Source organism: Mercenaria mercenaria, chromosome 10 (genome assembly GCF_021730395.1).
Source record: "Mercenaria mercenaria strain notata chromosome 10, MADL_Memer_1, whole genome shotgun sequence".
NCBI classification, from domain to species: domain Eukaryota; kingdom Metazoa; phylum Mollusca; class Bivalvia; order Venerida; family Veneridae; genus Mercenaria; species Mercenaria mercenaria.
The window spans coordinates 68466373-68493036 of NC_069370.1; the positions used below are offsets into that span (position 1 = coordinate 68466373).

Consider the following 26664-nt stretch of genomic DNA (forward strand, 5'->3'; position numbering starts at 1 on the left):
CAAAGGTCAGATTTATGTAAAAATCACAGAATTTGGCAATTTGAAATTTATTTTTATTCTTAAAAAATAGCTTGTTATCATAAGTCACTCATCTTTATTTATGTAATGCGTATATATCAGCCAAAATCAGAAATGCAAATTTTATTGCAAAAAGTCAAGGTCAACCCTGATAATTGAAGGTCAAAGTTCATTTTCATGCAAAAATGTGAAAATTATTACCTTAACTTTTTCTAATCTGTTTAATATGTTTTCACATTATTAGTCACTGAAGTTAATTCGTTTTAATGTTTGTATGTCAGGCAAAGTCAGCAGTGCAGATGTAACCCCCAAAATGCCAAGAGTAAAGCTTATATCAAGGGTCAAAGATCAAATCTGTGTAAAAAATCGCATGAAAAGCTTCCTGTTTTAAATATAACAGATATGTTTTAATCATTATAAGTAACTGCTCGTGAATTATTTTAATGAATATTTGTCTCGCAATGTCAGTAATAAAGATATCGTCTAAAGTCAGACAAGTTCAAATGTAATATTAAGGGTCTAAGGTCATTTTCAAGTAAAAGAATGAAAAAAATAGCTCTTTAACTTTTCTCCTTATTAACAATATCTTGTCGATATTAGTCAATGATATATGTTAATTTAATATGTAAATGTTAGGCGATGTCTGGTATGCACATATAATTTCAAAACATTCAAGTTCAACCATAATATGAAAGGTCAAAGGTCAAAAAGTGAGTAAAATGTTGCAATAATATCACCTATTTGTAATATGTTTTATTGTTTAAAAGTACTTGTTTTGTCATTTCAGTAACTGATCGTTATTTATTTTACTGTATATATGTCAAACGATGTCATGGAAGAGAAAGTATGTCAAGGTCAAACCTGGTATTAAAGGTCAGGGGTCATTTTTGTGTAAAAGTTCAAAATGTAGCATACTTACTCATTTCTTTGTTTAAAAATAGCTTTTTGTTATAATTCACTTTTAGCAAGCTATTTTAATGTATACATGTCATGCAAGGTCAGCTATGTAGGTTTTTCCTAAAAAGTCAAAGCCAACCCTTTTATCAAAGGTTAAAGGTCAAATTTGTGTGAAAATTTGCAAAAACAGCATTTTTACAATGATTTTTCTTTATTGTTTCAGGTATTTTTGACAACACTAGTAACTGATCATTATTCATCTTAAAGTACATTTATGTATATAAAACAGATGATATCATTCTTCCTTGATTATGAAAAAATTAGTGAAGGTCAAACTAACATAAAATGTCAAGGGAGTGGGTCTTCAAGAAACTCGCCATTATGAAAAAAGGCTTTAACAAGTTAGGGAGCAAATGAAAAGATCCTACGGTAAGTCTACACAGGCACCGTACGGCCCATAGCATAGCACGCATCCACCTCATGGGTAACTGCTTCCAAAACCAGTAAAGAAAAACTGGACAACGTTCAAAATTTAGGTCTGAGGGTAAACAACTCCAATAAAAGAAATGGAAAAGACAGCCAACCTTGAGCCATTAGAGACAAGACGAGAGTACAAAGCCCTTGTGCAGGCAGAGAAGGCAAAGAGACTACCATCACACCCACTCCACTCAAAACTCGAGAGCAGAACCAAGAACAGACTGAAACGGCAGAGTCTCAACCATATCGTCAAAGGACTGCAGAAAGGAAAAACAGCAGCACTAGACGCAGAGCCAGAGCTGCTTGTGCCCGATGAATGGGTTCCTAGAAAATGTGCTCCAAAGATCAGATTGGTGGTGCCAGGAGTAGAAAAAAAGGGAAAACAACATCAGACTCACCAACAATCTCTTACGCTAGAAATGATCAATGACCGCTATCCAGCACACTCTTGGATCCAAGCAGATACAGATGGATCAGTAGAAAAAGCAGTTCGGGATGTTAGGAGTGGTGCCTATATCAAATTTCCAGAACAAAATATAGATATGCATGGCTTTGACACTAGATGCGGCAGTGAACTGCACCGGTTCTGCAGGTTGCTGGCATCTCCCCACAGCTTTGTGTCATATGGGATGTCTGTTGGCCAAACTCTCTGGTGTACTTCTCCCAGATAGAAACCGCTCTGCAGGATGGAATGGTATTTGTTCCTCTGATCCGCACTGGCATTTTACTGTATTTGCAACTCCCCGCTTCTTTATATGTTTTCGCAAGCCACAGTGTCCAGAGCGCTGACGGAGGATAGTTGTTTGGCTGTCTCTGATTAGCTTGTGCAGACTGTCATTATTGGGCAGGTAGCCTCCATCACTTATGTTCTTCTAGTCTGACGCAAATATATTCTTCATCAGAATCTGAGATTCTCTGTATAAAGTTGGAGGTTTGGGACTGTATTTATTGGTTGCTTCCTTTGCAAAGTTCGTCCGCTGCTTTATTTTCGGCTATGCCCACATTTCCAGCAGCTGTCTCGTTAAAATGTCTGATGACCTGCTATGAGAGCCTGAAGAGCTCACTTGGAGTCTGCTAGGAAAACAATATTTTGTCCCTTTTCTCCTCGCTCATACAGTTGGGGTGTGGCCGAAATGGAGCTTGCGTCTCGGCTCTAAAATCTCTTGCCGACTGGATGAGAGAGTGTGAGAGAATTTGATGTAGGCACCACTCCCAGCATTCTGAACTGCTTTTTCCACTGATCTGTCGGAATATGCTTGGATCCAAGAGTGTGCTGGATAGCGGTCATTGATCATTTCTAGCGTAAAAGATTGTTGGTGAGCCTGATGTTGTTTTCCCTTTTTTTCTACTCCTGGCACATCCAGTCTGATCTTTGGAGCACATTGTCTAGGAACCCATTCATCGGGCACAAGCGGCTCTGTCTCTGTGTCCAGTGCTTCTGCTTTTCCTTTCTGCAGTCCTTTGACGATATGGTTGTGACTCTGTCGTTTCAGTCTGTTCTTGGTTCTGCTCTCGAGTTTTGAATGGAGTGGGTGTGATGATAGTCTCTTTGGCTTCTCTGCCTGCACAAGGGCTTTGTACTCTCGTCTTGTATCTTATGGTTCAAGGTAGGATGTCTTTTTCATTTCTTTTATTGGAGTTGTTTACATTGCTCAAAGACTTATCCTCAAGCCTGAATTTTGAACGTTGTCCAGTTTAACTTTACTGGTTATGGAAGCAGTTACCCATGAGGTGAATGCGTACTCTCCTGTGGGCTGTTCGGTGCCTGTGTAGACTTGCCATAGGATCTTTTCATTTGCTCCCCAACTTTTTCAAGCCATTTTTTCATAATGGCAAGTTTCTTGAGGACCCTCTCCCTTGACATTTAATGTCAGGTTTGACATTGACTAATTTTTCATAATTAAGGAAGAATGTTATCCCCTGTTATATACATGTATACTTTAAAATGAATAATGATCTGTTACTAGTATTGAGAAAATACCCTAAAACAGTAAAGAAATATCATTGCAGAAGTGCTGTTGTTTTTTCTGAATTTTCACACAAATTTGACATTTGACCTTTGATAAAAAGGACTGGCTTTGACTTATTAGGACAAAAGCTACATTGCTGACCTTGCTTGACATGTATACATTTAAATACATTTCTAACTGAATTATAACAAAAAGCTATTTGTTTTAACAAAGTAATGAGTAAGTATGCTACATTTTGATCTTTTACACAAAAATGACCCCTGACCTTTAAGACCAGATTTGACCTTGACTTATTTTCTCTTCCATGACATCGTCTGACATATATACAGTAAAATGATTAGTTACTGAAATGACAAAACAAACACATTTAAACAATAAAAAATGTTACAAATAGGTGATATTATTGCAACATTTTACTCACTTTTTGACCTTTGACCTTTCATATTATGGTTGAACTTGAATGTTTTGAAATTATATGTGCATACCAGACATCGCCTAATATTTATATATTAAAATGAACATATATCATTGACTAGATCGACAGGATATTGTCAACAAAGAGAAAAGTTAAAGAGCTATATTTTCATTCTTTTACTTGAAACTGACCTTTGACCCTTAATATTACATTTGAACTTGGTTGACTTTAGACGACATTTTTATTACTGACATTGTGAGGCATATATACATTAAAATAAACCACGAGCAATCACTTATAATGATTAAAACATATCTGTTATATTTCAAACAGGAAGCTATTCGTGCATTTTTTCCACACAAATTTGACCTTTGACCTTTGATAATAGCTTTACTCTTGACATTTTGGGGGTTACATCTGCACTGCTGACTTTGCCTGACATACAAACATTAAAACGAATTAACTTCAGTGACTAATAATGTGAAGACATATTAAACAGATTAGAAAAAGTTAAGGTAATAATTTTCACATTTTTGCATGAAAATGAACTTTGACCTTCAATTATCAGGGTCGACCTTGACTTTTTGCAATAAAATTTGCATTTCTGATTTTGGCTGATATATACCCACTACATAAATAAAGAGGAGTGACTTATGATAACAAGCTATTTTTTAAGAATAAAAATAAATTTCAAATATGCCAAATTTTGTGATTTTAACATAAATCTGACCTTTGACCTTGAATATCCAGTTTGCCCTTCAGTCCTTTCTGATGAATTTCTTATTGCTGTCATTATTTGACAAATATACATTTACTGTAAAACCGTGCCAACTTTTAAAGTTGCAGAAAATCTTTTTATAATTTTCTGAATCTGTTTTATGCCCTTTTTCTGAATCGTATTAAAACGACGATATTGCAGAAATTATATAGCATTTTTATGTTTGTGACGGCACAACGTTGGAACGCATATAAATGAATGTCGACACATTCAACCAAATACTCAACTCTTTCTTCTCTACATACAAATAAAACAAACGTTCACGGAAATAATTTTATCTCCTTATTGAAGTAACTTAAGTACTAGGACGAAGATTTACAGAACAAGTTTTTATTTCATTTTACAGTGAAGATATAAGAACAATTTTAGCGGAACCCCAGACAAAAGATTCAAGTGAAATATCACTTATTCTAGGAGTAAACTTAGAAAAGGCGAAAATCTACCTTGAGCAGGCTACAGAAAATGAAAACAGGCTTAAAAGATGCTTGAAACGTTTGGACAAAGCATTCCAAAGCGAAACAACAACGGCATTAATAGCAAATCTTATAAAAGCGATGACGGAAACAGAATTTGTTAACAATACCGTCAACATATTGAAGCAATACTTTGAGAGTAAACACTCGAGCGAGGAAGACACTAGTAACCTAGAAGCCGTTTGTGCTTTATTAAGAATAATGATACGCGTGTGTCTACTGAATCCAAGTGCGTTAACTCTTATACATGGCAGTTTTGCTGTTATTGGGAAACTTGTAGCAACAATCAGAGAGTACATGGAATACGAAAAGGACCTGGCAAACACAAATATTCCCTCCGAAGGAAACACATCAAAACCAAAAGAGGCTGAAAACAGAATGGAAACCGACAGAGATTGTTTGCAAAAGGTCTGTAGTCCCGAGTACAAAGAGGCAGAGGAAGACAATATCGACCTCGATTCCAGCAATATTTATTTAAGGGATAATGCAAAATCCCGAGAAGAAAATGTATTGTCAGAAGGATCCAAACGTCTTGGAGGGGAAAATACTTGCTTTGCAAATTTAGAACTAATATTTGCAGAACTTGAAGATAATGTTAAATCATGTTCATCACGAAGAAGAAAACAAATGCAACATGAACCTGTTGATGCTGAAGAAAATTCTGATGAAAATTTTAGGGACATTCCACTTTTTCCTCGTCTTGGAGATCTAAACGGCGATATTAAACCAAACCTCAGGGTGCATAAAGCCAAGGGGTCATACAGCAGTGTAGATGACTATCTCGATGTACAGTTTCGGTTACTACGAGAAGATTTTGTCGAGCCGTTGAGGGAAGGAATCCATGCCTTTACAGGACAGTTATTCGGCAAAAAAAAGAACAAAATTCAGGAAATAAAAGTGTATGAAAATACACAAATTTTGTCAGCCTTTTGTGGAGACGGTGTGAATCATATACTAAGCTTCGATATCAGCAAACTGAGACACGTACGATGGAACATGACAAAGCGGCTGAAGTACGGATCACTCGTTTGTTTATCAGCAAACAACTTTCAGACATGTTATTTTGCTGCAATTGTAGATAGCGAAGCAAAATTTAGAAGACAAGGGCGTCTGCACGTGAAATTTGCACATGTCCCAACTCAGATACAACTTCTAATCGGATCAACATTCACAATGATAGAGTCTTCTGCCTACTTTGAGGCATATCGACCTGTACTTTCTAGCCTTCAAAGTATCGCCGAAAATGATCTTCCTTTTAAGGAGTACATAATTAGATGTAAAAATGATGTTTCGCCTCCAAAATATTTCCTGCGTGAGAATTCAGAAAGAACACTCGACCTAAGGTGCTTAGTTAATCCACATTTCAAAATATTCAGTAAACGGCGTATGTTCACATACCCTGAAGAAGATATATTTGAGCCAAATATAGACTTCAACGAAGGTTCAAAAGGATTGAAAAGAGTAAACATTCTAGAAAGAAAATGGCCAATGGAAGATCAGCTACATCTAGATTCGTCACAGTTGGATGCTCTTAAAACTGCACTGACAACGGAGTTCTCGGTAATTCAAGGGCCACCAGGCTGCGGAAAGACGCATTTAGGATTGAAAATAGCAAAGGTTTTGCTTTACAATAAACACTTATGGGAACATGCAAATGGAGCTCGGGCACAGATGTTGGTTGTTTGTTATACAAACCATGCTCTTGATCAATTCATGGAAGGAATCTGTTCGTTTTTCAATGGCGACATTGTAAGAGTTGGTAGTAGGAGTTGTAATGAAACCATGGCAAAATTTAATTATAAATCAATCAAAAACGAGTGTCGGAAGTTGAAATCTACCCCACGTTTCATACGTGGCGCTCGTTTTAACGCAAAAAGGGACGTTGAAGATACTAAATATCAAATAAATCTAGAATCTGAGAAAATCAAATTATTGAGAGAACACATTGTACACGAAAAGTCACTTTCTGACGAAATGGGAATTGACCATTACACACAGTTTAAATGGTTGAAAAAACGATTTGTACGTTTACCTCCTTGGCTCGAATTCTTAGGCAATTCCAGTATTGTAGAATGGTTAGGTATCATTGGTATGGCAAAAAGAATACAGAATGAAATGTATACATATAACCCAAGAAAAAAAGATCAGAACTTTGAATCTTTACTAGACAAGGAGCTAAATATTGAAAACAGAGAAGCAATGACAGAAATTAATTTTGATTTCAAACAACAACTTGAAGAGAATCAGAAGGAAGAACTAACATCTTTTAAAAGACGAAATATTTGTCTTGATTTGGATGAAATGAATAATTTGACAGGACTTTTTCTCAGTAACACAAAGCGAAAAATTGTTGAGAAGGAACGAAGAAAACTTACAAAAACATTACAGCACAATTTACGAAGAATCAGACCTATGTCCAAGTCGGAAGCAATGTCTGTCGGTGATATTTTGAGCACACGTTTCACACAAGAAAACAGATGGGCACTTTATTTATATTGGGTACAGACAAAATGTAACAAGATATACCAGTCCTATGAAAAGAAGCTGGAACTTTATGAGCAGGCTGATGCACGCTTAAAAGAGGTAGATATGATGGAGGAGAGATTCATTTTTCAAAATGCAGATATTATTGGCATGACAATAACAGGCGCAGCAAAGCACAAAAGTGTTCTTAGAGAGATTAAACCAACTATTATGATTGTAGAAGAAGCTGCAGAGGTATTAGAATCTCATCTGATCTCGAATCTTACTTCAGGATGCGAGCAGCTCATAATGATAGGCGATCACAAGCAGTTGAAGCCCAAGCCAAATGTCTATCGATTGGAAAGAGAATATAATTTGGATCTATCTTTGTTTGAGAGGATGATAAGAAATGGTATAAAATACGATTGTTTACAAATCCAACATAGAATGAGGCCTGAAATAGCAGATAATGTGCGTCACTTTTATGGAACTCTTCTAGATCACGAAAGCGTAAAACAGTTCAAATCAGTCAACGGTATTGCCCACAATATGTACTTTATTGATCACTGCGTTGAGGAAAGGAAAGATGAAGAGCTAAAGAGCTTCACAAATGTGCATGAAGTCCAGTATCTTGTTGCTTTATGCAAATATTTGTTACTCCAAGGATACAATGCGTCTGATATAACCATACTGACAACCTACAAGGGTCAAATGTATATGATGAAAAAAGAAATGCTTGAACAAGGAGGCGTCATAAATGGTGTTCGGATGACCATAGTAGATAACTATCAAGGAGAGGAAAATGACATTATTTTGCTGTCGCTTGTAAGAAGCAATGAAGGAGGGCGGATCGGTTACCTAGCCAGAGAGAATCGGGTTTGTGTTGCTCTTTCTAGGGCGAAAAAAGGATTTTATATCATCGGGAATGGAACGAGCCTGTCATCAGCGACTGACTTATGGAAGCCAATTCTTAATAACATGAGGCAGAAGGGGCTGCTTGGTAAAGCATTACCATTATGTTGTCAAAATCACACTGAAGACGCAGGAATTATGGCTCAATATTCAGAAGACTTTCAGGGTGCTCCGGAAGGAGGTTGTCGGAAACTTTGCGACATACGTTTAGATTGTGGTCATGCATGTGGAAAGTTTTGCCACATAATAAACAAAGAACACACAGGCATAATATGTAAAAAACCATGCGCTAGAAAATGTAGAAATGGACATCAATGTAAAAAGGAATGCTGGCAAGAGTGTTATTGTTCAGAAACCATCATCGTGACTCTACCAGGATGCAGTCATATTATCCAGATTGAATGCTCAGTTGATTTAAAAGGCTACGTTTGTGATCAAATTTGCAATAAAAGGTTAGAATGTGGTCATGTGTGTATACGTAGGTGCCAGTATCCGTGTGTTTGCATGGAACTAGTCAGCAAACACTTACCATGCGGTCACGATGAAGAAATACCGTGCTCGGTCGACCCGGCAAAACACCCATGTATCAGAGACGTTCAGGTGCTGCGTACTGACTGCGGACATATTGAAACTATTAAGTGCCGTGATGCCTCAAAATCGACAATCTGTAAAACAGCATGCAAACTTCCAATGGACTGTGGTCATCTTTGCGAAGAAATGTGTGATGTAATGGCCAGCGATTTATTAAAAGATGACAGCCGTGCAGTTTCTAAATGTCCAAAAGGGCATATCTCTTACTGTGAAATGTCTTGTGAAACCAGTCTGAAATGCGGCCATGCTTGTAAAGGGTCGTGCTGTACATGCTTTAAAGGACGCTGGCATATGTTATGTAAGGAAAACTGCAACTGTAACTTAATTTGTGGTCATAACTGCCAAGGGAAGTGTGGATATTGTTTACCATGTAGTGAAGAGTGTATGCGAAGTTGTAGTCACAGGATATGTAGCAAAAAATGCATTGATGAATGCATACCATGCATAAGTTTTTGTAACTGGAAATGTGAGCACTATAGTTGTACTAAGCCATGCGGTGAAAATTGCAACAGGCCACGCTGTAACGAGCCTTGTAAAAAAATACGTCCATGCAAACATAGATGCATTGGCATGTGTGGAGATCCGTGTCCAACATTGTGTCGTATTTGCGACAATAAAAGTGTCACTGAAATCCATTATGGCGCTGAAAATCTACCCGATTCTAGGTTTATTCAACTACAAGATTGTGGACATCTTATCAGATATGATATAATGGATGAGTATATGGATATTGATGAAGGTGCGTGTTTGAAAAAATGCCCTTTATGCAAGGAGCCAATACGTACCACCAATGGAAATCGCTATGAAAACATAGTCAACAAAATCTACATTAAAATCAATAGTTTCAAACGACTAATCCTCCGGGACTATGATTTCCGCTGTACACTTATGACATCCGCTTCAACACAAACAAAAGAACTACTCGATTGGATAGTGGCTACTGGTTGTATTCTCTGCTCTAATGCAAGTACATACTATGACCTATCAAACTTTCTTAGGCGTTTTCAATCGCCTAAAGTGATATTTAATTTTTTAGCATGTCGGGATATTGTGAACACACTTAACCAACTTACGATATTCAGTTTCTTAAACTCGGTTATGACGTTATGCCCGACTGATAAAGAAGTATTATTTCGTGGTGCATCTCTCTGTTTGTCTTCATCGCAACATTCTTATGAAATTGAAAGAGAGATGAAGAGGATTCTCGATAGACGCCAGTTGGAAACAACAGAAGAAAAGTATTTAGCACGTGAGAGCGGCGGCAATGAAAGAAGAGAAATCATTGATAGCGCCAACAAAGTGTTGCTAAAACCGGGACAATATTCAGAGGAAGATCGCAAAAACGTTCAGAAATATCTTCAAAAATTTCCAGAGGAAGACGATCTTGATACTGAACTGATAAATCTGTCCCTTGAAACAGTCAGTATTGACAGAGATGCTATTCTCAGAAAAGGATATATAGATATCATTTATCCATTACAAGAACTATACAAAGAAAGTAGTACAAAAACAAATTATTCACAAGGTTCGAGGTCAGCGGTCAATAAACAGCTGCTTAGCAAGAAGCAATCTGAAACTCGAGAGCAAAGCGACAGTAATTCGTACACATATGAGCCCACACATATTATTGATTCTGTTGAGAATAACCAGGAGATTATAATAGAAGATGAAAGTGACATGCAGGGAGAATGTTTAGAGTTTGCAGAAATTGAAAATAATTTTGACACAGATGAAGAGAGCCCGAAGGTGTGTAAAGATACAGCCGACGATACGTGCGTGAGAGAAGAAACAGTATTGCACACAGAACATAGCTTGTCGGGGGGAATTACAACGAAGTATATGCCATGTAGCAGTTTTGAAAAGGATAATCCAAGGGAAAACCTGCTGTCTGGTAAAGAGGCTGATTTCTCAATGAAACTGCACTCCAACAGTAATACTTCTACATTTCGTCACAGCGAAAGCCGGACTCATGTCATAAAACTGTTCGCATGGCCTGGTGTTCCATACTTTCACAGTGGTAAGTTTTAACATCTTATATAAATATTTAGTAACAGAACATATGCAGAAAATCTTTTCCTGAAATATTTGATTTAACGAATTGAAACAATGATTTTAAACAAGTAAAACTGAAGGCTGATGTTCAAAACTATTTATTTTCAGAACAATCTGTATTTCATTTAAAGAAAATACAGGAGGCTGGCATTCAGAAAATTAACGAAAAAGGTACGTATTTTCTATAAATCTGATGTTGAGCAAGATTATGTAAAGTAGAAGTTAATAATATTGTTTAAGAATTGCTTCAAATAATTTGATATTATCATTAATGTAACTTGTTCATATTTACAGGTGTTTCATTTGTACATATTTCCGAACAATATGCGTACGGAAAGTATCTACTTTACGAGATTGTTGTAATCTGATCTGATTTCGTAACTTCAATTTTACAACAATGCACTTCTTACAAGAAGGTGCTCTAAATATGGTGAAAAATTATATAATATACTTTGCAGAGTACAGTGAGAACGGTTTAAGGTTTTAAGACAGTTTGACGGTTTTAAGTTCATCCATAATAAAAGGTTTATCTAAATAGCGTTTTGAAAGTAAGACTATATGCCGTATTTAATTCAGAGCTAAAGAAATTACCATTCATAAAAACTGACAATAATGCTAAATTTAAAGGTTATTAGGTTTGAATCAAGAAATCTGCACGAATTTCAAAGGAAAGAAATTGCATGATTTTAGGATAACGAGTGCATATTCCTCAAGGCAAAGCTAATATTTTATTGCATACTGACTTACATTTATAAACGATATTTTGTTTGTACCCCTGTAAATAACTTTTCAAGGAAACGGTACACGTCAATATGACATAGCAATTGACGTCATACAATATTAGATTGACATGTCGATACTGAAATTTGACGTTCAATGACAAAGTTTATATCAATATTGCCAGAATACTTTCTGAATTCAGCGAGCTTGATTTTACCGATTTATAGAATTAAATAGGTGTTACATATTTGAAAATTCTAACTGTTTTTGTGCATGTATGTCCCTTTTATCAACACTGAATTACTTTACGTAAATCTTAGCTTGATAATTGACGAACAGTGTTTTCATGTAAATTTCTGTTATATTAGGTTTCTCTGCTAAAAGAACTGCTACGAATCAAAAAGAAGTTGAGCCAGTTGAAAAGAAAGCAAAAACAGGTATTCTGTAATCAATACTTACGTAAAATGTTAATATGCGTTTAAAGTATACTGTGTGTAAAATAAATGGTTAATTAATTCCATATAGTCAAAAAATATTTTGTGTGTTTGTTTTATATTTAACGCCATTTTAACAGTATTTCAGTTTAGTATTTAACAGCGAGCAGTTAACTTAACCAGTGTTCCTAGATTCTGTACCAGTAAAAACCTGTTCTCTGCAAGTAACTGTCATCTTCCCTACATGTATGAATCCTGTATGAATCAAAAGTAGAGGACAAATGATTTCAGACACAAATTCTTTCATCAAATCGTCACTGGGAACATACGCCTCGTCCGCGGATCGAACTCAGGACCCTGCGATCCGTAGATATTCACTCCCCCTATTGAGTTAATCAGCGGGCGGGCTATCAAAAGATTGATGACTTTTCAAAATGCTCATATGTATACAGGATTTTCTTTCGAATTTCAAGTTCATCCGTACTAAACTGTAAAAATTGTTTCTTGATAAATTAAGGTTTTCCAAAATTGTTCAACCATTGTGAGAAGCATAAATACTAAAAGCTTCAAATTATGCATATAGGCCGGTCATATTACCACATATTATGTCAAAAGGTTAAACAAATTCCAACATGAAATGTTTTTATTGTTTTATAATCTTTAAACATTAGAGCATTTTAGAAAAAAAGTCCTCAAAAAAATTCCCATTGGAAAATCTTAAAAAATGAGATTATGAAGGGCACCCTCTTTGCAATTCAATGATTCAGACGAATCAAGAGGTTCATTCATTAGGTAACAAACATTAGTTTAAACCTATACGCTGGTTTATTTCTTCGATCAGAGGCATTGATTATATGAAATATCACATAAACTAAAGCTGATACTAAGCTTTGTTGTGACATTTACTAATAAATGCATTAATTTACACTATAGATTTACCCCACCCATCAATTTTATTTGTGTTGGATTTAACGCCGTTTTTAAATAGTATTTCAGTTATGTATCGGCAGGCAGTTAACCTAACCAGTGTTCCTGGATTCTGTACCTGTACAAACCTGTTATCCGCAAGTAACTACCAACTTCCCCACATGAATAAGAGGTGGAGGATGAATGATTTCAGAAACAATGTCTTTTATCTAGTCGTCATGGAGAACATACGGCCCGCCCGAGGATCCAACTCACGACCTCGTGATCCGTAGATCGGTGCTCTTCCCAATGAGCTAAGCGGGCGGGTCCACCCATCAATAAAACGTGCATGCAATATCTTTAAACTATTTCCTTGAAACTCGCACTAAATGTAATAAATGTTATAATAACAACAGTATAATAATAAAAAAATATTAAGAAAAATTCAGGAAAAGAATCCCAGATCAACAGTGACTGTACTATAGTATATATAGAACAGGTCACTACAGTAAAATGTTAAAACTGTTTTAAAATCGTTACTAAACTACAATTTTCAGCTAACAGCAAATGTACAAAAATGTGAGAACAAAACTCTGCGATGCGATATACTGTAAAAATATGCTCTATTATAAAGTTAGTATGTTCGAAAAACTTTTCATTGCTCTCTCAAGATTATGATAGTCAGTTAAGTGTTAATGTCATGACATCTACAGCCATCCCAGTAGAGCAACCTCTGTGCCAAGGAACAAGTTTATCACCACGTTTGTACCATCCCAAGTCAAGAGGGCTCGTTTCCTTTCCATTTCATGTCTCTATTTTAATGGCAGTGCACTCTAAAACTATGAAACTTTGCAGTTGCCTCTGTAGGAGTTAGGCTCTGTATCTTTACTACCGATGTGCTTGTTGCCTTAGTAATGAATTTTCTGTACCTCAATGTGTTTAATGTTTCATTTGTTTTACCTTTGTACAAACATAATTATGAATGATATACTACCAGCTGTTTCAATGTCATCATGTTAAGAGTGTTTATTTACAAAGACTCTGCCTAGGATCATTTAATAATTTAAGCTATTTGCTCACTTTCGTGTTTTCAAAATAATGCATGGTTTTCAAAAATGCCTCTTCAGATGATTCTTTTGCTGGTCTACCTTTACTACGTTTTACAGTATTTTGAGGTGTTTGATGTAGAGTCGGAACTTGACATCCTGTTCTGAAATGTGTGCTACATTTTTGATGATATCTTGCACCAACTGCTGTTAGATCATGTACGGATTAGAGTCAACAGAAGACTTCGCTTCCAATTTTTCTTTATTGTTGACTGAAATTTGGAAATCATCATATGCCTTTTTGTAATTTTGTTTGACATCTGTACCCCAGAACAGGCATTTGAAATGAAACGAAGTCAGATCAATGTGACCGTTTCGCTATGTTATAGAGGTACCGTTTGCATCTCAAAGTAGGTTCGGGTGGCAGTAATTTTTCTACACTCATAGCACACAATTTTCTCAGGTCTAACATACATTTGTTCTCCTGCAATTTTATAAAAAGAGTACTAAACATAAAGGTCAACTGATTTGATATTAAGATTAATAGGCGAGTAATATATAATCTATATTTATAAAAAGGTTGACACAAATAGACTCATTATGGTCCCTTTTATAATTCATTCTTTTATGTACAAATATCAAAGATGTTTAGGTTTCAAAGGAGGAGGTACAATGACACACAAGAATCGTGTAATGTTTTGATACAATGATACAGAGAAAAAACAGATGGCGATTTGAAAATACCTTTCTTTCAATACAGACACACTACATAATTGAATATTGAAATTAAATTGGTAATAAGTAACACGCGATTGCATTCTTCTGCTTCCATTCTTCTCAATGTTTAGATAAATATTCAACGCTAGATAAACCAGGGAATTGCATAAACTACAGAAATGCATGAATATAATATTAGAGTACCTTTATTTCTGGCTGCAGAAATTAACTATCTACACATTTTTTCACCCAATGTTGCTATTTTACGTTCATCTTTCATGTCGCAAATAACACAGTTCTCCTCAGCACTGAAAATGGAAAGATTAGTGTTAAACTGTAAGGTGTATCAACAAATTGTCACAAGGAAATTATATTCTCTTGTATTAAAGTATTTAAAACAATTTTGTAAAAAGTCAAATGTTACAAATCCAATTAGCAAGGGTTTTACCTCATGATGAAATCCAGTAAACACAAGACAATTGCAAATAGTATAGCAATACTTTGAACAGTAAAAAAACTTGTTTCTTCTAGTAGCACTTATGCCACAGACAGCATAACGCAATCATAAATTTTGATCTGAATATAACAAAATTGATCCTATAACAATGACATATAAAATAGTCAGTATTTTCGAAAGAAATATACTTCTACTACTTAGATATACAAAATGGATGCATTTAATTTCGTTTCTACAAAATTAATTTTAAACATCGTTTTTACGACACAAACACGCTTCCGTATACATAAATGTATCTATTTTCCATGCATAACCCATGTGCCTGATTTAACTTTACTAGACCTTTTCAGAATAAGCTATCGTTGACAATTCTAATACTGAGTACCACTAACACTTACATTTCATACTGGTCTGTGTATCAGTACATGTTTTGAATAAAACACTTTGTCGTAGTGAACTTCGCGGAAACCCATAAAAATCAAACAGCCTTGATAACTATATAATTTAATATTGCATTCAACTAGTAACAGACATTTGACATACTTCAGTCAATAAATATTTTTACTTACCATGCACGATTCACTTGACAATAACCAGTATTCTTCGAACAGAGTGTGTTCCAAACAATTTGACAGCGAAATACGACATGTTTACTTCTTACCGGAAGTAGAGAAAAAATAGCACACGGTGCATGATAACGGACATTGGAAAATACTTTTTCCGCCAGTAAATATGACGTGATATCTCAGTATCCTGTAGTGATATTTTTGAGGACTTTTTTTCTGTGTGTTATCTTATGTATCTCTACTGATTCCATACTAAATATCTCATGTTGGATTTAGTTTGACCATATGTTTCACTATAACCGGCCTAATATTTAAATGGTTCAGATTAGCTCTTATTTCACTCTTAAGAATTATAATATCTGAACTATACCGGCACTATTCGCCTGTTTATACATAATACATGTACTATTTATTACATCCTACATAATTTTACCTGTTCTTTATTTTAGATACGAGAACCAGGATACAAATATTGGCATTAAGCAACAAGAAGCGATCGAATTATGAGACAAATGAAACAGAACCATCGAAGAAAAAAATAAAAGAGGATGGAAAAGTCTCATTTACAATTCAGAAAAAGCCTCATCAGAAAATCATTAAAAACCAACAGTTTGAAGTTGATATTGAAGACGAAAGCTAACAAGATCTTAATCCTTTGTCTAAGAAAACAGACACACGCAGTGTAATTATCACGAGCAATACCTTTATTAGTAACACAAATGTAGCACAGAAAACAAGTGAGCCTAAGTCTCCTAAAGTTACCACATCGAGTGATAGACATTTGGTCGATTACGAAGATGTTGATACGTATGAAGATAATCATTCAGACTTCGACTGTCTCTACGGTCAGAAATCAAACCTAAAAGAGAGACTAACAGAAACAGGGACGAGAAAAAGTCAACGAATTAGGCAAATGCAAGAGAAAAGACACAATTCAGCTACACGATCAAATAATACGCCCGCATGTAGTATTTCTTCTAACAATGATAAAACAATTTTTTCCGTGGATAGTAGAGAAATGATATCTCTTCTTTTCGATCGTACTACTAAAGAACTGAACAGACATTTAACGCAAAAAAAGGAGGCGGATTTGCGTAATGTTATTGATAAAAAGAAGCAGCCTGAGTCGCAGTTACGCACAAATAATGCAACAGAGAAAAATAACAGTCGTAGCGTGCTCGTGCAAACCAGAGAGAAAGCGAAAGGAAAACTCAAATATTGTAATACTAAAGGGAAACAAAGCAAAACACAACAAGATCATAATGTATGTAACACATCGAGTTTATCTGGGGAAGGGATGCAGAGAAGTCGATATGATTTGCGTCATTTATTAAATAAAAAGGATTGTACAAGAAGTAGCCGATCACTAGAGACTGATGCTGAGATAGAAATTGAAGGTGAGGCTTGGAAAGTTCTTGATACAGCTTAACTCAGATAGCGCATTCTAGCAAATAGTTTATGGATGATTTTATATTGCAATGTGCTAAAGCTTTCGCCATGATTCCTATTTTGTTCAGGCGATATGTGTATCTATTTAAGGTGTTTGTCTAAATATGTTCGTTGAAATCAGTATGATAGATAAACAATTTTTTATCATTTCCGAATGATATGTAGTAATACACTGTGTTAAAACATAAACACCAAACAAGATGTTCGAGATTGTAAATACCATGAAACTTTACGCATAAAGAACAATTTAATTCATTTGTTTTTAAATACTCCAAACATAAACAATCATCAAAGCCGGTATTAATCAACAGTCTAGAATTCTAAATCGGCATGTTGTATTTTTTTAACATTTTGCATTTAGATATAAGATTTTAACATTTTTGAATTAAATTAAATTTTAATTTAAGTTCAAGCTTATCTATAATATAAATTATTGAATTCATTACAAAGTCATATTATTGATATCTTGAAGTTAACTGCGAACATTTTGCATTTAGATATAAGTTTTTAACATTTTTGAATATATTTTTTCAAAAGGCCAAGTTTATGTTTGATGTAAATTATTGTATTTATTGCATATTATTGATATCTTGAAGTTCACTTTAATTCTTAAGCGCATGTTACAGTTTCATTGTTTACAGAGCGTTCTTCAAGACTTTACAGTTTTACATTACGCATTTTTATTACGGTATATGTGCCTACTTTTACCGCGATTGAAATCTAACGGAATTCTACGATAGATTCAAACCACAAATACTATAAATACATGCAAAGCATAACTGTCTGTGCATGCGAAACATAAAGTCTTTAGTAACAACTTGTAGATATAGAACCGATGTGTTTTTCTATATCTCTATCAGAAGTCATTTTGTTGCCGGATCCTTATACACCCATAAACAATTAAATTTTGTTTATGCCATTTTTACAAGGTTTGTGTAAATATTTTTTCCGTTACTTATAAATACTCATTATGTCCGTTTTTAAATGCTGACTTCTTTTGTGTTCCTTTATTCTTATTTTAAGAGCGTGTGCATTCGCCCAGTGGTAATACTGTCTTTGAAATCATGGGTTGAGCTTGAATATTCCACTACTACTATTGATAAACTAAGATTATACAGTCTCATGTATAGATATTTTACACCTGACACACTACATAACAGGACAGCTTTCGGACGTAGAGCATATTAGTTTTAATATACTTTCTTCCGACTTAAAACTACTAACTGTTTTATAGAGGAGCCGGCCATATCGTTTACATCGGTGACTTTTAGATAAGTTAACACACAAATAAACTGCTATATTCGTGGTTGTAATTACACGTGCACGTGTATTTCGAGTCCACTTTAGAAAAATTCCTGTAAGCATTGTTATCAGTATATTGATTGTGATTTTATGAATGTCATTAAGCTTATTGTGTGCTTGAATTTCCTAATTTGTCATACATTGTAAAATGGTTTAGTCGTTGTTATTTAATATCATATAATACTTTTCATATTCTTAGAGTATATGTGACTCGTACTGGAAAGAGATAACGAAGTGCTCGTCGTGCACATTTTACATGACTTTAACATACTTCTAATATTGTCGCATTTAATTTGTACACATATGTATCATTTACTTATATCATTGTCATACAAAAATCTATCTTTCATGTAAATTACTTTTTGTTTTACCTCTTCCCTAGTATAAAGTGAAAATGTCTACAAAATGTATACAGAATATTATAAGAATAATAAGCTTAATCGCATGATTTTCTTAGTAGAGTATTTGACTTTTATCCAAACAAGATGTTCGAGAACAGCGTTTTATAACATGACGAATGCAAGCATGAATGATGTAGTTCTCTTACTGCTGTCGATAGGTAGTCATAACCATATATAGCACAACTGTTGATAGTTTTTTTAATACAGAATCAATTCAATAATTAAGTACTTGATCGTTTGTTTTAAGGTTATTGCTATATTTTCTAATTTGACCTGAATGTTTAGCTCATCTGAATGCAAAGTGCTCAAGGTAAGCTATTACGATCACCTTCGTCCGTCTTCTTCCTCCGTCGTCGCCGTCATGCGTTGGCAATTTTTTGAGTGTTTACGCTCCAGAAGTCACACATATTGCCCAATCTGTAAGGAACTGCGTCCGAAAAAAGCAAGGATAAATAGCCAACAGGGGAAGCCACATTTAAAATACACAGCCTCTTCAAATCGCAACCAAGCACGCGGAAGTCCACTTGACCCACCCACACACAAAGTAAAGCAAACACATAAGGAAGATCAGTGGTACAACACCACTGGGGAGCTTAAACCGACTGATCGTGCACCTAACCTCTAAAGGATCTAAATGTGAAATCTAGGTATAGACTGTGTTACCTGATGTCTGAAACTAGGTCATTGGGGTAAAAGTCATTGAACAATTTGTTCACACTCAAGAGTCCACACTTTCTATCTGATCTTCAATTAACTTTGTCAGATTGTTTGTCTGTACATATCTAGGTCAGTTTTAAAGATGTGGTACTCGAAATAAAACATAGCTCACTAGGTTCATTCACAGAAAATCTTTGTTAATACTTTAAATGCATTTTTTTTCTAATTCATATATCTTTGTCAGAATATTTGTCTGTATGAAATCAAGGTCAAGTTCAAAAGTGGGGTACTTGAAACTAAATAGCAAGATCACTAGGTCAAATCATAAAAAAACCTTCGTAACACTCGAAATGTCATATTTTCCTCCTGTTCTTCAAGGGACTTGGTCATAGTATTTGTTTAAAATTTAGGAACAGAATTGTTAGTGGGTCACTTAGGTAAAACAATTAGGTCAATAGGTCAAATCATTGAAAGACTTGGTAACTGAAACATGTTCAGAAGATACGGGGTTACATTGGGTAAGAACTAGGTCAATAGGTTAGGACCAGTATTCATCTTTAACATTAAGGTCTAAATTGGCACAGATAGTTATGTGTCTTTCTATGAATGTGCCTTATACAGCGAGAGATAGCTCTGAAAATTTTTATCATTTTAAATATATTGTAAAAACATATGGAAAATTAGAATGAGCTAAGTTTCAGGCTTTATACGTTGATGAATACAGCCCCATGTGCGTGATGAATACAGGCCCTGTTGAGTGATACAGTATTGTCAGGACCCTCTTGTTATCTTGTTCTTTTCACATGTTATTGTTATTTTGCAGGAGTTGCTTTTAGTATTGTTTTTGTATAACGTAGATACAACGTACTAAAATTGTTATTTAAGATAATAATAAGTAGTATTTTCTTACTGCGGTATAAATGTCAACAACACTAACAAAACCTTCCTGTTTTGTATACACTTGTAAATGGACGTTATTATGAATGTTATTACTGAAAAGATAAATATAATTGTTATATTGTAATAATTGTTTTATGTGATTTACGTGATCCCTAGTTTACTTAGGGAAGTAGCAGTTTTCATACTTTAGAATGTAAAATGTTGGTTTCACCTACAATGTCTTTTTTTATTTTAATGACATAGAAAGTGCGAAATCTATCAGATATAACTACATAATCTATCTAATATATTAAGTGTTTTGTATTAATTTCACATTTTAAGTTGGAGAGTCTACATTTTTTAATTTTTCTGTACACTTAGACGACAAGATATTTAAACAGACGATAGGCGATTCTATGGAACGCCACGGCTGTTTTATGTCGGAACATTTCGTGTTATCATGTCAGAGTGTGGTCTTAACTTGTTAAAACAGTGTCTTATTATGTTAAAAAATTGTTATTATGTCAAAGCATGGTGTTTACTTGTCAAAAACAGTGTCTTATTATGCTAACTAGCCATGTTATCTTCTCAAAGTGTGGTGATTACCTGTCAAAACAGTGTATTATTATGTTAAAAGCTAAGATATCATGTCAAAGTCAGATGTTAACTTGTTTAAATAGTGTCTTATTTTGTCAAACTAATGTTAACATTACTCTTTTACATCTTATTGCATATTAACATAATAAACCACTGTTTTGACAAGTTAACATAGCTTTACAATAGCACGCTCCGTAGACAAGATCGCGTGGTATTTTGACATACTAACATAGCAATTAACATAATGAGACACTGTTTTGACAAATTAACACAACGTTTTGGCGAGATAACATGCCTGATTAACATAAGAAGACACTATTTGGACAAGTTAACATCACACCATAACGTATTAACATAATAAAGTACTGTTTAGACAAGGTAATACCACACTTTGACAAGATAACATAGCTTTGTAACATAATAGCACGCTCGGTACACAAGATCACACGGTACTTTGACAAAATAACATAACGTTTTAACAAGATCACAATTATGGTACTTTGACATAGTAACATAGCACTTAGCATAATAAGACACTGTTTTGACAAGTTAACAACACATTATGAAATGATATCATAGCTTTTTAACATAATAACACTGCAAACACTTTGCAAATACTTTGATATGATAACTAGTTAACATAATAAGACACTATTTGGACAAGTTAACATCACAACTTGACATGATAACATAGCTTTTTAACATATAACACGCTGTTTCTACAAGTTAACACCGTGCATTGACAAGGTAACATGGCCAGTTAATATAATAAAACACTATTTCGACAAGTTAACACAACAAATTTACATAATAACAGAACTTTTTGACATGATAAGACACTGTTTTGACAGGTTAACATCACGCTCTGACATGATAACATTTAACAGGCGTGGCGTTCCATACGATTATAATTATGATTTTTCATGTGAGTATGAGTCCAGATATATCCCATATTGGGGTGTGATATTCACTATGCTTATAGGCGTAATGCAAATGCAGTTACTGACTGAAAGAGATTTCAAAAGCTTTCAGAAACCTGATAGGGTGGTGATGTTTTTTGCTATAGTTATGGAGGGAAACCGGATATAAACGTTATATTCGTGGGTTTTATGTCAACTGACTTGAAAACACTGGCAAATTAACATGTCTTTTTTAAATTACAAATATTTCTAATTGTTTTTATCTAAAGACGAATCTATTGTAGATTTGAGGCTTAACGTCGTTCCTGAAAAAAGCTTTATGAAAGGCTGAAATTGTTCTGTGAAGGTACATGTACAGAGAAATGTCTGAACAGTTTACTATCAACATATCTATATCTTTGCTTCAATTATCCGCTTTTAGTTGGTTTTTCTAATCATGCATTCGGTGAATTCGTCTCGGCCGAACGCAAAATTTGCAAGCTAATTATACCTAGTTTCAAGGTATGATAGCACAGTAGACAGCAGCAGTTTCCACTGCAAGCCTACTCTCCATTCCGCACCGTTTTCGTCACCGAAAGCCCAAGATTCGATGCTGATTGTTGAATTGTCAGTCTCCATAATTGTTATTTTAGCCGGCAGGTTTAATACAGAACTCAAATGCTGTATTATTGCAATCTTTAATAAATATTGCCGATATTAAACGCATCAAATTTGTATGATACACACTTTGATAGATATGTCTGCTAAGTTAAGTATGACAATGTGATTATACAAAAAGATTGTTTGGTGAAGGATGTAGAACTACTTTTAAGCACTATTTTGTTAGATTTTTTTTTCATTTAGCCCTGTATAAGATTATGTTAGCACTGAGGCGGATACTCCGCCCCGAAAAATAGCTATAGAATATACTGTATAATTTTCCATTTATCTTTCAAATCGTATGATTGTTTTAACAGTCACAAGTCAATCGCAAAGGCAGATGAAACAAATGGTCCTTATACTACTAAAGCATAAACCAAACAAAAGGAAATAAAATGTCATATATCCAAATATGTAAATACCGGTCGTCTGCATTGGTTTTCAAATGATAAGATGCTAGTTTTAAACGGTTAGCAATTATCATTTCGTTGTCCGTGTTTCTTGTATTTTGATATCTTTATTTTATTTATTTTTTTCGTTCCGACATATATGTTTAGCTGGAAAAACATGAATAAACAAGTTTTTGTTGTGTGGTAACAGTAAATAAGTAAAATACAAATGGAATACCCTGTAATTCTCAGCTGAAGTTTTCAGACAAAGTTAACATAACTCATTTGTTGACACTTTGATGATTATGTCTATATCTGTATTATATATGTCAGTTGTACGGGCAATGCTGTTTATATCATATTTCCATACAAATTTTAATCGCAGTTAATTTGTATTTTAGCTCACCTGAGCAAAAGGCTCAAGGTGAGCTTTTATGACCGTCCGTTGTCCGTATTGTGTCAACAATTTAAAACAACAACAACAACAAAGTAAAAACATTTTTCTTCAAAACTACTACGCAGATTTACACCAAACCTTACAGGAATGATTCTTGGGTAGCCCCCTTTCAAAATTGCCCAAAGAATTGAAATCTATGCAGAACTCTGGTTGCCATGGCACCCTAAAGGAAACATCTTAAATCTTCTTGTTCAAAACCGCAAGGCGTAGAGCCTTGATATATAGCAATGTGACATCATCTAATGGCTTTCTATGAAAACTGCCCAAATTATGACCTTGTGGTGGAAAGAGGCCCCGCCTCTGGGGTCCAAATTTTTACATAGACTTATATAGGAAAAAACTTTAAAAATCTTTTTTGTCTGAAACTGCAAGGCCTATGCTTTTGATAATTAGTATGCAGCATTTCCTCGTGGTCCTCTACCAAGACTGTTCAAGTAATTACCCTGGGGCGAAAAGAGGCCCCCCGGGGATCCCAAGTTTTACATAGACTTATATAGGGAAAAAAATCTTCTTGTCTGAAACTGCAAGGCCTAGATTATTTTGTGAATTGGTATGTTGCATTGCCTAGTGGTCCTCTACCAAGATTATTCAAATTATGCCCCTGGCTGAAAAGAGGGTCTGCCCTGGGGGTCCCAAGTTTTACAAAGACATATAGGAAAAAAATCTTGACTGAAAGTTCATGGCCTAGGCCCTTGATATTTGGTTAGAGGCATTGTGTTGTGGACCTCTAACAAGATTGCTCAAATTATGCCCCTGGGGTGAAAAGAGGCCCAACACCGGGGGTCACTTGTTATATAAGTTATATGGGATAAATATTTCAAATTTTATCAGATCATATTTCCTAGACTGTTTAATTATAATTACCTGATGACTCCAAGTGATTAGGGGTCATCTAACTGTGACCTTGACCTGCTTACATTATTTCTTGTTTTTTAAAATACAGCCTAGAAACTTGGATGACATGTATAGTTTTGCACACTGATTTTGAAACTGACTTTCAGTGACCATAAATGTGACCTACTGACCTATTTTCTTAAATTTTAGCATCAGTTTGATATTTGAAACATGCTCACACAACAAAAAGGATTCAATGCTTACTTACATTTGACTTTCTTACCTGATCTCTTACACTTGTCAATGTAGCTCACATTACTCAGGTGAGCTATCCAGGGTCATCATGACCCTCTTGTTATTCATACTCTCAAGAAAGATGAATAAAATGAAAAGTTAAACATTACGTTATTTACAATGTTTTTCGTAATTGTCAGACAGACACCTTTATACTTGGTACAATTTTTGAATTAAGAATAATTAATTTCTTGAATTTTCCGTATCTATTCTTGTATATGTTCTCCAATAACCTCTTTCAAATATGCATGAGAAAGAATAAATATTAATCTAGATAAATAAGACTACTTAATTGGTTTGAGTTTTTGTGTGCAATCAGCAATTTGCTTTGAATTCTGCTTACAAATGAGCAAAATATTGTAAGCAATTCAACGCATTATCAATTTTGTTAAGCTTTCAGTGCATTCAAACATTTTGAAACTAGTACTGTCAGCATGTTGCTATATCTTGACTAGCTGGCTTGGAGTACAACTTAAAACATTACTACAGAATGTTTTGCTTGTTTTCAGATTTTAACTTCATAAGTAAGTTATTCCTCGGTTTTACACCTACGATTATGATTTATACTTATAGATCTCATTATTGTAACAATGCATAATTTAACGATTATTAGAGAGTATTACAATTCATCTGATAACCTCAGTATTATATTATATACTTATCGATTTTTCTAACATCACCTCAATATTTCTTGGCGAAATTTGTTATAATTCGACAGTGCATTTATGATATTTGTTACACATTTAGCTAAACATGTTGTTATTAATATATCGATATTTCAACAAAACTGAATTGTGCAAAGACATCATTTTATTTCTTTTACGACCGCTACCCGTTTTAAAAAAGTCACAAAAATGCACACAGATGTTTTTATTTTTCATAAAGCGAGCAGATATCATTAATAATAATAAAGAGCTGTAAATACTGATTTTTCACTAATATTTGACCAAATATTAAACCAAATGTACAATTCCCAAGATATGACTAGATAAAGAAGGTATTTTGCTTTTGTCCAAATTGTCTGGACTTATACACTGGCACCAGACCAGAAAGAAAACAAAACACTGTACATATTATACCATACCCATTACTATAAGTATATTTGTCATGAATGGGAAAATGTACTAAACCATTTCATTTCTGCATTTCTCAACCCGGTTAAACGGATATAATGCATAGTGTTTTGTAATTATCTTAAGAATTTGTGTTGGTTTCTCATAAATTTTCTCCGTATATTCTGTGAAATTATGTTATGATGTATGATGTGTTATCATACAGCTGTTGTCCAAATAAAAATACTACCAACTTTTTATTGTTTTATATCAAAACAGGATAAACATGCAGTTCTTTTCATCATTTTCTTGAATCGCACAATGATGCAACAGCATCAACCTGGATTTTTCACTAACCTTAATGTGTTCCGCTAATCCACAGCTTAATTTGGTTACAGTCAACTAAACAACCGGCGAAAGAAAATAACTAGACATTTCACAAATTTACTACACCAACTCAATATTTTACCATTAAATAAAGAAGCATAGTTTTTTTTATTGCTGTTGGCCATCTTGGCACCATGATACAACACCATCACCCCCGATTTTCTTGAACCCAAGATGCTCAGAAATTTTCTCTTGACCTCTCATGCGCGCAGACTCGACTTCTGGGACTGGACTAGAAGTGAAGTTTCGCACACGATCGTTTAGACTTGCTACCGACTAGAAAGACGTCGCATAAGAAGATATTACGCCAAACATGCAAAATCCGAAACTCAGCTTTTTGTTTCCTCAGATCATTTTTCTTACTTTTTATTTGCCGTAGATTTTTTCCGGCTGAGGTTTAAAATATCGAAGAAACACGTTTATGTACACAATAATTGCTGTATGAAATATTATGTGAGTGCTAGCGAACTCCTGGTATTTTATCAATATTAACATATTTTCATGTTCTATAATAA

The 26664-nt window shown here is 34.5% G+C and overlaps 1 protein-coding gene and 1 long non-coding RNA gene across 2 annotated transcripts in view; one reads left to right on the forward strand and one right to left on the reverse strand.

The window, feature by feature from the left end:
* Positions 1–26020, forward strand: part of LOC128559967 (NFX1-type zinc finger-containing protein 1-like) — a 32243-nt gene extending 6223 nt beyond the window's left edge. The window contains exons 3-6 of the mRNA XM_053553278.1: positions 4902–11011; positions 11155–11217; positions 12135–12203; positions 16342–26020. Of these exons, the coding sequence (XP_053409253.1) occupies positions 4902–11011; positions 11155–11217; positions 12135–12203; positions 16342–16532 (6433 nt within the window). The 3' untranslated portion in view covers positions 16533–26020. The remainder of the gene's footprint in view (positions 1–4901; positions 11012–11154; positions 11218–12134; positions 12204–16341) is intronic.
* On the reverse strand, positions 11129–16326 carry LOC123540163 (uncharacterized). Its single transcript, XR_008372833.1, has 3 exons — positions 15896–16326; positions 15074–15177; positions 11129–14636 (listed from the first exon to the last, which is right to left on the reverse strand). It is a non-coding gene; the product is annotated as an uncharacterized LOC123540163 (long non-coding RNA).
* Positions 26021–26664: the final 644 nt, after the last annotated feature.